The 15479-nt window shown below is 44.3% G+C and overlaps 1 protein-coding gene across 2 annotated transcripts in view; it reads right to left on the minus strand.

The window, feature by feature from the left end:
* Positions 1-15479, minus strand: part of PAPPA2 (pappalysin 2) — a 260484-nt gene that overhangs the window by 133622 nt on the left and 111383 nt on the right. For both annotated transcript variants that reach the window (XM_070497529.1, XM_014845335.3), the window contains 3 exons: positions 7602-7895; positions 5682-5874; positions 2315-2436 (listed from right to left, as the gene is read on the minus strand). In XM_070497529.1, the coding sequence (XP_070353630.1) occupies positions 2315-2436; positions 5682-5874; positions 7602-7895 (609 nt within the window). The remainder of the gene's footprint in view (positions 1-2314; positions 2437-5681; positions 5875-7601; positions 7896-15479) is intronic.

A 15479-nucleotide genomic window follows, 5' to 3' on the forward strand; every position in this document is an offset into this window, starting at 1 on the left:
TTTATTTCACATAAAGGGAATCGAAGGGAAAGTGCTGAATAAGGAATCAGCAGCGCCAGGCTCTAATGGGTGCTGTGCCATTACCCGTGTGACCATAGCAGCTCTTTCTAAGCCTCAACTTCCACATTTATAAAATAAGCACTATTTAACCTCTGCCTTACTAGGTTAGTGTAGAAGAGCTGTACCCTGTTCCACAGAAGCAGCTGCAAACTACATTTGCAAAATCAGAATTGTTTAGACCTTCAGAATTTGGAAAATAGAGAATGTTCTAAAGCCCAGAGGAAACAAGTTCAAACGTGTGTGTGTGTGTGTGTGTGTGTTTGTGTGTGTGTGTATTACATCTTATGGTTCTTATTGGTTTTTGCCAATATTGTGAATACCTTCATTCATTCATTCATTCAACAAAACTTGACTGGGTCCCTCTTTTACACTCAGCACTAATCTAGGCATTAGAGATAGAATAGCGAACAAGAGAGATAAAGGTCTTACCTTCACATATTTTACAATAGGGTGGAAGGTGCAACAATAAATAAAGAGGTATAAGTATAATTACAAGTGGTAATGGCATCTTTGAAGAAAAACGAAGGATGACAAGGGACTAGAGAATGATAGGGTGGGGTTGGGGGCTATCTTAGATTATGGATTCAAGGAAGTTCTCTCCAAGAAGATGACACTTAAGCAGGGAACATGTCTGGTTCAATTTTCCATTCCCCACAGCATTTAGAAAGTAGTTGGTGGCCAATAGGTGTTCATTAAGTGTAATTAAATACATTTTGCTCATATCTGTGAATATATGTGTTTGTGCATGCTCTGCTGGGGTGTCCATCACTTACAGTGTGGATATTTTAAATATGACTTGGTTCTTCACGTTTTCAAAACAAAGGAAGACCGGTGTTTCTCAGCAGTATTTTCCAACAGTCATCCCAAGATACCAGCAGAGTAAAGGCCCTTGGAAGCCAACCCAACAGCAGCACCGTCTGTCACAACTTATCATATTCTCATCTTAAAACATGAAGTAGAGGCTCTAAAAATTGAGTTGGTTTGCCTCAAGACACAATACGAATTAGAAACCAGAACTTCTAATTCCTTTCACCTCTACCAGATAACTTTAAACTTTTCCAAGAATTAAAAAGAAAAAATTACAGGGCCAGGGAGTCAAATGGGCATTGAAACACCAGCACAGGACAAACTGTTTGCCACAGAAATGGCCTTTTATGAAATGCCAATCTCTAAAAGAGACCAATGCAGTGCCAATGTAAATTTTATAGTCACTTTCCATTCTTCCCTGAAAACTCTCATTTGAGAAAAGTCCTATACGATTAATCAAGTAATTGTCTTCCTCCAGATTTCTCCTTGAGGTTCCTGTCATTTGTACAACTAGGAGCCCAAGGGGACATCTTGCAGAACTGTAGACTATTAGACCAATGTTCTCCTTTCTTTCTTTAAGGCTAAAAACTAACTCAAATAAAGCCATGACAAACACATCTTACTGAGTCGTTTTTAGGATCTTAATAAACATATGGAAAAGAAAAAGATAATGACTCAACACTGAAGATAGTGATGATGGATGAAGTCAAGCCATTCATCAGAAGGTGCTAAAACTCATGTCAAGAGCATTTTCTGGATTTGAATTGGGATAACACTCACACCCTAATTCGTCTTAGAAGCATTGATATACATAGATGAGTGACTACGTAACTGAGAAGTTGGAAGAGAGACAGGAAAAGGGACAACTAAAAACATTTTCCCCCTCCTAGATCTTAGCTAAGATCATATCCAAAGCACAACCAGTACCAGTGATTAAGAGACTCATAAAATAGCCTAAACGAGAACGATCAGTTTGGAACACCTAGTCCACCTCACTCCCACCCAAACTGGCTCAGCCAGTGTAGAGTGTTCCCTGCAAAGTGTTCTCTATTACCCTCCTGATAGAGAGGAGTAAGAGGCCAGCTTACACGTCACGTGGCAAGGCTGTTCCCTGGGCTGGGGGGCACATGTAACACTACACACCTGAGCTATCTCACTCTGAAGTCCCACCCTGAGCTCAGCTGACTTCTCCATCCTTCTGTCCTCTATGCTGACCTCTGCTTCATCATACTAAGAACACGTGGGACATCTGGCACACAAAGGTACCAGCCAGAGTCCTTCCCAGGCCCCTGGAGATACCCAGCAACACACAGACACACACAGACACAGACACACACACACAAACATACAGCTACCTTTTTCTCACCATGTCACCGCTCCACCCTTAACCTCAACCCCCATTCTCAGCGGCCACTGAGGTATGAATGAAAAAGCCATGGTCCTTTACCCACTGCCTCCTCTGGAGTCCAGTAACCTGAGGAGTCACACACGCGCCGGGAGGAAGCCGTGTACACGTACTGACGGAACGTCCCATCTTCAGTGCAGGCACCACACACGCTGCCCGGGGCCCTGGGAAGACCAAGGGAGGAAGATGAGGAGAACTAATCAGATGACCTGGATGAGGAAATTCAGAAGACCTTTGGGGGTGGGAGAGCGGCGATGGTGAATGAGGCCTGGGAGCACAGCCATTTCTCAACTCATTTCTTTCTTGTGTAGACCTCATCTTTGCAAAATTCACAGTGACATGAAAATCTCAAGGTTATGAAGCAGAAGAATTTAACTAGGTCATAAAGGAGGCCTGTGGAGATGAAAGTGGGCAGCCTCTGGCTGAGGAACAATCAACACAAAGTAATTACCAACTGAATCTTTCGATATAAAACTCCTTTCCATGCTGACTCTCAGAAGTCATGCAAAGGCCCCTCGCCTTCCCCCGACAAACAGAGACAACAATTTTCAGAGTAAACTTATTAGCTATATGCGGTCTTCTGTTTTAAACTCCTTACTTTTAATCACATACATAAAATAAAAGTCATAGGACACATAATGCCCCTCGGCTCTCCATTGCCTACGGGGTACATTTGAATTTCTTAGCTGATTCAAGGTCCTTCACACGCTCGCTCGCTCCAGCCTTACCTCCTTCAGTTCCCTCATGAAGTTTGCGTTCCCATCGCCAAGCACTGATCACCCCTCCACAAATACATCACACTGTTCGCACAGCTCCATGAAACTTGCTGTTGTCTCCCCTGTCAAAGAGGCTTTCCAAGCTTCTTTGTTTAGCAAATTTCTACTCGAACTTCAAGACTCATTCAAACGTAACCTCTGTGGTGGCACTTAGCCTGACTCCTCTGAGCGGCCATCGCTCCCTCCTCTGGGCACCCACTGCACCTTTGGCTCCCGTCTTCGGGCATTGCTCCGTGGTGTTGCGAACTCCCACTCCCATTCCTTCTCCTTTTGCCTGTGAGCAAGTCCAGACCAAGCCCTGTTCCGTCTCCCCGCAGCAGTCAGCCCGGGGACTGGCCTCGGCAGTCCTCTGTGAGAGCTGGTTCCATGGGCGTCCATGAGACTATCAGTACAGTCTCTGAAGAGCTCTTTAAGCTCCAGATCTGGGGTGACTGGAAGAGGTAAAGAGGTACGAACAACAGTAGCTAAACCACAAGGGGAAATCACTTGATGAGGCTCATCTCTGCTACTTAGGATTTTTGTAGAAGCCCAATTGTAAATGACACATCTGAAAATGGAGGCATCGAGTCAAGGTGTCTCAACAGGTAGGCGGAGAAAAGTAGTATTTTGTAATATACTAGAAAAATAGTATTGTTAAATAAGGGTGGTAATCACACCACCAGCTCCCATTTATTAAGCACATTATACACTTGGCATTGTTCCACTAGGTGCTTTTCATAACTGATTTCTACTCCCTGTAAGAACCCCATGTTTACAGATGAGGACACTTGGGCTCGGAGAGATTAAGTAAATTGCTGAAGGTCACAACAAGTTCCTTAATTCCTTTGAGCACGTTTCCAAACACCATCAAGTGTCCAGTACTTTGGCAATGAAAAGGTGTAGTTAAGCTCCAACCTCGGACTCCAGTCAGCACTCACTTCTAGTGTGGACGTAACTCCAAACCACTTTTCCCTGATGCACTTGGCCCTTCCGGGGCCGTGGCTGAATGCGTGGTTGGGCTCCTCTCTGACATAAGGGTTCCAAATACCTACTGGGGAGGAGTAAACACAACTCCAAGAGTGACATAAATCGCTGGGTATGTGACGTGAGTCTCCCTGACACACGTGTTGAGAGGCCTCAATGCTGTGACCCACCTAGCTGAGAAAGGAAGCAAACTGCAGCCTGCCCTGCCAACAGACTCCCAGTAAGCCAGCACTGATGTCTGCTTTATCGTAACGTTTGTACCAGACAGAGAATTGAAAGATTAAATTGTTTACATGTGTTACATAAACTGATGTAAAACTCCTGTTTGCACATGCCCACAGAGGACTCACTGTTCAGCCAGTCCAACCGAAGCAGCACAAGGTCACACTCGCAGGAAGAGGATTCTTACACACATCGAATAGATATGTCTTGACTCACAAATGGAGCCTGTGAGAGCTTGGGTGCTGAGGACAATCAAAACTGCTTTACAGGATAGTGGGGTCTAAGTGATGTCATGCCTTGAGTATGCATCAGGGTATTGAGGACAGGTACCATGATCCTAGAATGCTGGGAAGGCCACTTTGGAAAATGATTCCCCCACTTTCTCCCACCCGTCTCTCTCTGTCCTCTCACCCAGGCTTTCAGCAAAGCTGGAGGACATGGAAACATGCTCCGGGGACATCCAGCTCCTTAGCTCAGAGGGGAAGTGTGACACACAGAGGAAGAGCTAGCCACCTGCTAACTGGGAAAGCTCTAAATTCAAAGAAATAATCTATTCTGTGTTCCTCCTTTCTGCAATTCCAGTGGATGCCCCAAATTCACCTCTATTTCCTTGTGAGGTCTGGGGCTAGCCACTGCGTGCTTCTCTATGCTTGGCTGTCTCACTCACAGAGCAGGAACTGTGCTTACTGCACGGCCTAATGAAGCAATTGCAGCTAAAACACCCAGCACAAGGCTTCACACACAGAAGGACCAAACTGATAACAGCTATGCTTGTCATTTAGAATACGGTGTCAGGTTGTGAAAGCAGAGGGCCTGCACAGGTCATCACATTCCCCTATCCTCCCACCAACTGTCAGATGCCACTCTTTTCCTACCTTCTCTCTTTTACAAAAAGGTCCCTGGCATTCATTTATACCCATATGCAAAGGACGAATAAAAACTAATTTTCAGTATAATCATTCTCTTCAATAAACATGTATTAGGTGTGTATTGTGGCAGGCCAAGAGACAAAGATACACAACACAGTCCTGGCCCCTAGGAGCTGTCATCTGAGTGGGGCAGATAGGACAATGAACAGATAAGGAATGACAATCCCACCAGGCAGCAGCCATAAGCGGGGTAGGCACAGGTACAGCATGAGGCAGAGAAGGCTTTCCCACATTTATAGCTCCTGGAAGCCTGCCAGATGTGACCTTCCGAAGGAAACATCTGATAGGCCCCTCGGCAAGGAATGAGCATGTCTGATGAGCCACTGGCTCACATGAGAGCCCCACGAGCTCTGCTAAGGAGATGAGAACTGAGCAGGATGGAGGAGGCAACCCTGAGCAGTGGTGCACATGTTTATGGTTCCAAATTGGGGTTCCCCTAACTTCATGTTCTTCCCCTTGTGCATAAAAAACGCCACAGAAACATTCTCCCAGCTGGCCCATGGCAAATGCCTCTCTCACCTGTCATACACAACTCCGCTAATTGGAGGCAGCCAGTGGATAGTGAGGGACTTGTGGGTCTGCCCGATGACCATGGGTGGGATGGGAATGGGGGTGGGCTTTTGGCTTTGACTCCATTGCTGATATACAAGGTCCAAATAGCAGTGCATTCGGGCCACTTGGTTAGGGGTGAAGTTGTCAGTGCAGTCATCGTCTGTGGAGACAAAAAAGGGAACAGGAGAGATGGAGGTTTTCACTTGCAAAGTGCACCAAGACAGGAATAAATTCTGCCTCGTTCACACCTGGGTCACCAGCAGCTAACGCAACAACTCAAACTCATTAGGCTCCATAAACACTTGTCAAATGAATAAAAGCATTCCGTTCCAGAAAGTATCTAAGCTGGAAGTGGGAAAGAGAAGGCAGAGTATAGCACTTGCTTATCTCTAAAGCAGGCCTATTACCTTGAGGCTGGGCTGGGCCAGGGTGAGACTCGTGCCCTGGGGTACAGGGTTGCTCTGAGCTGACAGCTGCTTACTCAGGAAACCACAAGATGGCAGTGTTTCAGCATATGGCCTTTTTATTTGTGAACAACTGCAGAGTTGCAGACACCTGCTTTATGCCCGGTGACACTGGCCAAAATTAGTGGGCATTCAGGGTTGATGATCAAGGGGAGAGAGAGCCAAAATGTCAAGGAGGCAGCAGGACTGGCAGTCGTGGTCCCCACCTCACTTTGGAGCCAGCAAAATCTTCCTATTAGATACATTTTTCATTGGGATTAGAAAGGGAGCTATCTTAGTTCCAGGGCCTTTTTCAATGAAAGCAAACCAGTCAAACACTTCCCCTGCTTCTAAGATGTGTCCTCTGCCCACTTCAAAGGTAGTGCCTAAACAGCTCCGCCCTCTGACGCTCCTGTCTGGTCTCTCTGCCCCAGCAATGGCCACTGGGTCCTTGTTGGGGGAGGTACAGATGCTGGTCCTTATGAATTCAGTGCACCTGAATTACACATCAAAATGAGACCTGGATAGAAATATAGTGATATGTCACAAACAGGGCCAGCTCACCACTCTTTCTTCTCTTCAAAGGCATGACCAGGGTCTTGTGGTTGATCCTTTTTTGGGAGGGGCTGGTTCTAGAACTTATCACCAAACGAGCCCCTTGACCTTACAGAAAAATTACCTCCTTCCTTCACCACTGGAGGAGGTCATCAACATCAAACAAGTCCTTCACTTTAGGGATAAATTTGAGACCATTATCAGACTAGATTAGACTAGTATTACTTTTTGCCAGAAACGAGGAAGGTGTGTAAGGACAAGAAAGAAGCAAAATCCAGGCAACAAGACCAGGTGATACAATCGCTCCCAGGGCCAGGAAAGTATCATTTTTTAAGTGAGATGGCACCATTTTTTTGGTAGGCAAGCTAAAAGTCAGCCTTTGGCTAGTGTTGGAAGAAGAGAATCTGATACTTAAAAAAATAACATAAAATAAAAAGGAATCCTGAGTTAAAATTAACCAGAGCCATCGTCTTGGCCAACTTCAAAAATAGTACAAAGAGCCACTTTGACCCAGAAACCTCTTTCCCCATCTCTATTGGACTCTCCTCCAGAGTACGTGCCTAAGAACAAGAATAACCAAGTTCGAGAGGTCAAAGGGATCTCAAGAGAGATTTGGCTTAGTCCCCTTTTCTAACTATCCGAGATATAAGTGTGTTTAATCTCTTGTGGAAAAGAATCCAGTCAACGAGACCCCTTAATATCTCAAAATGTTTTTAAGTTCTTCAAAGACTTGAACAAAAGACTATGCCATGACAAATACACTTCAACTCTGGCACAAATGACTGCTTGACAGCCCTCTCCACCTCCCACACCTCCACCTCCACGTGTCCAGCCCTCAAAGGCCCCCACGCAATCTTAAAAAGCAAATACGTCAAGACTGTTGTGATACCTGTATAGCTCATGTAGTTGCTGAATGGAGCCCCTGGGAAGTGGGTGAAGCCACAGGTATCATTGGTAGGCTCTGGGTCCCGGCACAGCTTACTCTTGGGAGTGGGGGCAGTGTCAGCACAGAGGTCTCCCGTATCCATGGACGGCACCGTTTCCCTGCAGGGGTCATCGCACGATTCTCTTTCACTGACCCCTTTGAAGACATGGTAGAGTCCCAGGACATGCCCCACCTCATGGATCATGATGTTGGTATGGCCAGACATGCCATAATAGGATGGATTGAGGACAACGCCACCTGCAAGAGAAGGTTTGGGAAAACATCTCTAAGCATGTAATGGGTAGCAGCCCTCTGATCCTTAATTATGTCTTCGGATGAACATCAAATGTTCGATTTCAGCCTCTAAGGGGACACTTTATAACTTCTAGTGGCATTCAGCCCCTGCTCTTCCCTCTGGCTACAGACACCATCTGAACTAATCAATAAACACGTCTTTAACCCCTATCATGGGTGAGTGCTGTACTAGATGCCAGGGATAACAATACAGACAAGACGACATGATAGAGGACCAGGATTCCCAGCCCTGGCTGCACACCGAAATCCCCCAGGGGAGTTACAAAATACAGATGTCCAAATGCTAGTCCAGATGAAATGAATCCAAATATTTGAGGACAGGGTACGTGCCTCAGTATTTTTTAAAACTTCCCAGGTGGTATAAGTGAAAGCACATGGGATTTGGAGCCAGGGACATCTGGGTCTGACTCCTGGCCCCTCCACGTAGCAGCTCTGAAGACCTGAATAGCTGCTAGCTGACCTTCTAGAACCTCAGTTTTGTTGTCTGTAAAGTGGAGATGATAACACCTACTTCTTGGTTTTATTTTTTTGTTTTAAGCATTTGGCACAATGTAGGAGCTTAGTAAACAACAGTTGTGTATGCTATTTCTGATTTCATGACCCCTACTCTCAAGGATCTAATAACCATGAGACACAAGACAAGTCCAACTAAACTACTACGACTACCAGAATGTCACAAGTATATGCCCCACCTTCACTCCCCAAAAATCTCAACACCAAGGAGACATTTCAGAGAAGAGTTCATTGCATTCTACCTGGGCTCAGACAAAAGACCCAGTCGTCTCATTGTAACCTGACAAAAGAAAAGGTGAAAGACCTCTGAGTGCTCCAACTTCTATCTGTCTAGCTTTCAATCCCTGCTTCCCTCCTCTCCCCATGGCTGGAACCATTTGACTTTCCTTCTTCATCTCCAAAAATTGTCAGGATTAGGCCCATTCTCATCTCTAGGACTGAAACAGGGAATGTCAACAGCTGTGGACCAACCCTCTGTGGTCTAGAGTCCTTCTTAGCTGTGTTTCCAGGCTGACCCTGCCCTTCTGTCCCAGATCTGATGCCAGTTCCCAGGACTTGCTTCATTCATCCTACCCAAGCTCTCCGTCAATCAATGGTCTACTGAGTACAGCAGGGCCTCCAGAAGAACAGCCCTGCCTTCCTTTTGTCAGATCCTATTCCAGGGACTCTCTCTCATTCCTGAATTCTATATTATGCCCTATGGACAAGTACACACATGGTTTTATGTGCAGGACACAGTCACAGGGTATCTGGTACCAGGCCCACTGGTTTCTCAAGTGGGCAGCTCAATCTACCTTTTGAGTGACTACGTTACTGCGAGAAGCAGTTTCCAAATCTAAGTTCTAGTTTTTCCCAGTCTACTCAGACATGCTGACAATAACCAAGCCATGCCCACACTCGTCCTGAGATATATTGTCTACTTGCACATCTGAAAACAGAGCTAGACCTCATCTCCCTTGTTTATCATTTCTGTCACTTCCAGTAAAAATTCTTCTTCTCCAACATTATCCTTTTTTCCTTTTATAAAATTATTTTCTGTATATTTCTTTCATTTGTGCATCATTCTTATGTCAACATAAAGTTAAAGTAATTTGGAAACAGATCTATTTCAATAACATCCAGAGCACCCAGTATCTGAATAAACTCGGTGAAATGCAGTATTTCCACTTTACAAGAAGCCTACCCCTTCATGTTTACATATCTGATTACAGCAGTAAGCATCATCAGAGTTCATACACCACCGTGCTCTCAGTTCTCCAACAGCACTATCAACCTTCCCACCAATGAAGATATTCTAAGAGAACAGTTTTCTGGTCTCTCAATTGCCTTTTTAAGTACCTTCACTCTCTTCCGCCTCCTTCCTCCACCACACTCCTTCCCTTGACACACACTGAATCCCTTTCTCTCCTCTTTCTTCCCCTTCCTCTCACCTCTAAAGCTCTGGATTCAAAAAACCGACCTGCCACAAATAGGACTTTGAAAGGCTACAATTCACCTATAAGGGTTAAGTATCCACACTGAGTAGTTTCTTTCTGAATTGTGTTCTTAAACCCTGGCTCTGGGAAGTACTTAAAAAAAAAAGTGGTATCAGTAGTTAAATATGCTTGAGGAAAATGCACTATGCCGTACCTTCCTCCTAAAGATTCAAATTATACATGAGAATTATGTTACGGGTCCTGAAAAGTCCTGCAGAAATTTTATTTAACCCTTTGATTCCCAAGCTTATTTGAACGCAGAACCTGTTTGGGGTAGAATCCCTCTGACATCTGTGGAATACTGGATTCCTTGGAGCACAATTCATGAAACACTACCAAAGACAAAGAAAACTCCCAGTCAAGAGTTATTTTGTACCCATACCTATTACCTCTGAGCAAACATCGAATATCCCCTCATTCTCTGGTCAGACCAGCCCAAGTCCTCTTGTGATCTCCTCCAGTTGTAGAAGAAAGGAGTTATAGTTGAACAGAAACAAGATTCCAGGAAGAAGGGATGGCAAAGTAGCATGTGTCAAGGAAGGAGGGATGACTGGGATTGTGGCCTTGGGGACACTCAAGGAGGATATGAGGGTGGTCATTATAATAGCGGGCCTCTCATCAACCACCAGAAGCCTCTGCCTCAACCCCAAATGAGATATTTCTAAATCTAAGAACATTCTGCAATAGATTCACAGTCACCTTTCAATAAACCAGCTTATTTATAAATGAAGGAAGAAGCATAAAAATGCACACCCTCGACATTCCCAGCAAATCTCTCCACACCAAGGGCAACTGGCCAGGGTTCTCCTCCATAGCACTTTTAATGCATATTCCCCAAACAGGAGAATATAGATTGAACCAGACAGCACTTAAATTTTAATTCAAAACATAAGCCTTTTAAAACACTTACTGACAGTTATATTTTTGATTCCAGAGGATGGGCTCTACCCCAAAATCATCTGTATGGAACATACAGTAATGAGCTTAGTTACTACACGTGTGTTAAATAAAACATTGTATGTTCTAATGTGGAGTAAGTGCTATGTGCAGCAACACATGTGAAAGAAAAAGCTCAAGGTCCTGGACCTCTTATGGTGATTCTGCCCACTACAGCCCAGGGGTATGGAATCACACTGGACTAGAACTTAAGGACTTGGAACATGGTCCTGACCCTCGCTAGCTGTATGACCTTGGCTCCACTCTTGAACCTCTCACGAGGTTTCTTCATCTGTCAAATGAGAGGGCTAGCTGGACTTATCACTAAGATTCCTGCTATTCTCATCCCACGCCCCTAAAAGCTAACATGCAGGACTGCATGAGACAATCATAAATACCACATGAAGAAATTTGTGTTTTTGTGGACTGTCACCACCTCGGCCTTGTAATCTGTGTTCCTAGACTCCCATCTCTCAGTAGCCCGAGGGGAGGGAAAAAGCTGGAAATGAGCAGCTGCAAACACTCCACTCAGATCTGCTACAGAGTTTCAAGTGATCCAGACTCACTGCTGTTAATCTTAACACCAGCCTGCGCTCTTCTTCCTGTCGTGCAGGCACGGGGGTCCCACGCTCTTCTTCTCCACCACTCTTTATTCCAACTGAAATAAACCTGTTAAATGACTAGGGGAGTGAGTTTTAATCACTCAAGACACACACCCATGTGGGTAACAGAGGAAGGACATCAATTATTTCATGGTTTAGTTTATAAAAGTTCTTTCACGTTTTGATAAAAATCACATACAGACATGTTTTATATTCATGCCAAAGCCTTAGTGAGGCATAAAGACTTGTTGCCCAAAATCAACAAAGAGGAATGTGAGAACTTCTTTTCATTAAGAAGGAAGACGACATGATAAATAATAAATAATAAATAAAAACTGAATCCCCAGTATGGCAGCCCCTTTCTGCCCTCTCTGCCATGTGGGTCTGACCTGGGAGGGTGTGAGGAGCTGTGAAATCCCACCCTCTCAGGGAAATGTGCAATCCTTTTCCAGGAGCAACTTAGTAAGAATAATGAAAAGACAGTACAAAATGCTACTTTCTAGGACCATATTATATTAGTATTCAAATCAATGAGCATCATCTTCTAAAGCTGATACCTATGCCCCACACTTTCCTCCATTTTCATTACCAGCAACATGAGTAAGACTCTGAGTGGTTAGAGGTGGGTCTTTACCCCACCGTACAGAAGCCTCTCACACACAGGGTGGCCTCTGGCTGCGTACACTCCTTGGAAATGTATTGATCCTTATCTTTGAGAAAATTCCTTAAAAGCTCTCAAGGCTATTTCCTAATATGTTCAGCAGTAACAAGAGCTCCTACCTCAAAGAGCTGTTATGAAGATTGAAGTAGTAATGGACATAAATAAGCATTTAGCTTATTTTCTAGAAAAAAGTGACATAAAATGTATCTTAGACTATAATTACATAAAGCAGCCTGGCCATACATGCTCTTTTGCCCTCTCCACTTGTTGGCTCCCTCCTAACCATTTCATCCATCAAGAGAATGGAAGCTAGGGTCTAAACACAAACAGGGCAGGCCTTCCAGAATGAAACCAGGCATTGCCAGGCAAGGTAGACAAGCACCCTCACACAAGGAGCTCGAATTTGTTCCTAAGTTGCTCACACTTTGTTTCCATGTCGTTTTGAATCTGAGAGCCACGGGCACCCAGAAGACAGACAAGACTTGGACAGAGTTGCAAATAGACAAGTGCACATTCTCTTCATAGACAACATATTGGCATTCAAAAATCATTCCTAGTAGCATGAAATTAGTGATTGTGGGAGGAAAGGAAATCTTATAGGATTGGGACTGATATCTTCATTCTTCATAGACCTTGCTGTTAGGTCAGATTTACACAAGACATCTTTTTTTTTATGTGCCGATAATCTTTTCCTCCCCACTTCTCTAGTTACAGAGAATATAATTACCACTTCCTAGACTCAAAACCACTTTTCACTTTTGTTTCTCCTCATCTTGGAGGATAAAATTAAAACACAAATAAGGGATAAAAATGGTGGTAGAATGGAGGGGGTTGGGATTCCCTCCCCTGCAATTGAATCTTTTTCTTTGTGCTCTCTGCTCTCATCTGCTACACTGAAACAGGAGGTAGAAAGACATGCCAACACACGCTTTCAGCCATAACTTAGCCCCTCAATCTTCACTCTGAGACACTTAGACTCTTTCTACCTTCATTCACCTCTGCAACACCTATCCTGCAAGGCTGCCTAGGGACTGATGACAAGACCAGGAGTACCTACTCAAGGGAAACTTTGAAGCACTAGTGTGAAAGAAGGGGCAAGATTTTGGAAATACTATTTTACCCCAGTGGTTCCCTGCCTCCCCCCACCTTACTCTCCTGCCAGTGCAGGAAGCAAGACTCTCTTGCATTCACTCATTACCTCATTAGGTGATACACAAGAGTGAAAAGCAAGGAGAGAAGTCCTGCTCTGGCTGTGAGGTTTCCAAAGCCTATGCCATCTGGGCCCTGAGAAGACTCCACGGTTTAGCCAGCATGGTGCCTGAAGGGAGGCTAAGGATCCTTGTCTCATGTTACCAATGCCACCACCACATCTTAGCCCTGAACGGATTCTCCTAAGCTAGGGGAAGAGAGAATAGATAAAATGGCAAGAATGGGAATGCATACCTAGTGTTGGGTCCAGACAAAGTGGACTGTACTCTATCTTTCGAGACCTGGTAAAGGGATAAAGACTCAAAACAGGTGCGTGTGATTGGACACAGCAGGGGGATCTTGCCTCATTCCAGTGATGGATTCCTGGGGAAGTGGCCTCGTTCTAGAGAAGAATGGCTGACCAGTGAGGCGAAGAGGGAAGGGTGATGGAGAGCTTCCTAGAGACTCGCTGAAGTTGTGATGGGAACAAGGGTCATCTCAGGTGACCAACATCACCTAATGGCTAAGGACAAAATGGATCCTTTCCCCCACGGCCTTGGCATTTATAAGCCATCTCTACAGTTAGATACAGGCCCAGGCAAAAGAAGCGCAATTGATTAAGAGTAAATTTCTACTACCCAGCTATGTACGGGCTCAAAACAGAAATTAAGTTCAATTATAGAAGAATAAATAAAGGTTACATTTCTTGCATTTTTGAATGTGTACAGTGGGACTCGAAATCAATACATGCCAGCACCACTAACTTGTACATAGAACATAATATGAATGGGGCTCCCTGGATTCAGCAACTGGTGGCCATGTGTGGCACAGCTGTTGCTTAATGGACTGGCAGAGGAAGCACAAATGTCTTCTCAGAAGACCTTTCAGCCTTGATTATAAAGGACAACTAAAACAATAAGACAGGGTTGCTGTGTGGTCTTGGGGATGGCGCAGGGGAAGAAAAGGGAGAGAAGCTGCTGATTAAAAGATGAAAACCCAGGAGCAGACAGCCAAGCTCCCCAAGCGACGCTGCGTTCTCTTGTTCCAAATGGCTTCTCCCAGAGTCAGCCCAAGACCGCCAGAGTGGCATGCAATAAAGAGAATGATTCCCAAAGCTACTTCTATTTAAAAAAAAAAAAAAAAAAACCCTCAGGCAGTTGGAGAAAAGGACATGATTGAAATGACTTTAAAATGGTTCTGTAAAACTTTTAGGGCTGACTGTTATACGCCCATAAAACAAGGAGGTTGAAGGCTGGTCTGCAGGTGCCTATATAATTACTTCCAGTTACACTCTAAAACAGGCTCCCCAAAACATACTCTCCACAAGGAAGGGACAAGGCTATCAAAGCTTGCCTGGAGGTCCAAGGACAGAGCACTTTGGGACATCGCAAGGGGAAAAAGCAGCAAAGTGGACTGATAGACAAGAGGAGAAATGAAATGGAAAAGGTTGAAAAAGAAAAAGATCACGGGAGCTAGAAAGACAAGCAAATTCTTAACAGAACCAGCAGCCCAGGAACCACTCATCTCCAAATCTTGTATTGGCTTCTTAGTTTTACAGCCTGTGGTCTCATTAGAAGGGAGTCCTTGTTCTGGGCAAGACCGAACCAAGACAAGAACGTGTAGAGGGCGAAGATTTCAGAGAATCTAATGTAATTTTTTGTCTCCTTTTATATCCTTTCATCCACTCCTACCCCCAACTGTCAAGCTTCTAGCTATTCCCACACCATGGGAGAAAAGTAATCTGATTAATAAAAACTGAAAATATTCTTACTAAAGCTTTGGAGACTTATTATTTAATCCTTTCCTTGCTTCTGGATGAAGGCAATGCTCCAAACACACATCACACGTAACCCATGCCAGAATTCTAGGCACTATTGAGTATGAATGGGAAAGATATTTTCTATAATTCATTTATTAATTCAGCATTTATTGAGCATTTATTCTACATGAGGCACTGTTCTGGATGCCCAGGAGTCAATGATTACTAGAATATGTTTCAAAAGAGGAGATCTTTCAAGTCAATACATGTAAAGGTGATTATTTACTCCACCTACTTATAAATGCATGAACCTACTTTCGGGGCACCCTAATTTCAGGGTATGAGGTTCATAACCTAGAGTAACTTTATCCAAAATTTTCAATATCCAAGAGT

The sequence above is a fragment of the Equus asinus genome, chromosome 25 (assembly GCF_041296235.1).
Source record: "Equus asinus isolate D_3611 breed Donkey chromosome 25, EquAss-T2T_v2, whole genome shotgun sequence".
NCBI lineage: Eukaryota > Metazoa > Chordata > Mammalia > Perissodactyla > Equidae > Equus > Equus asinus.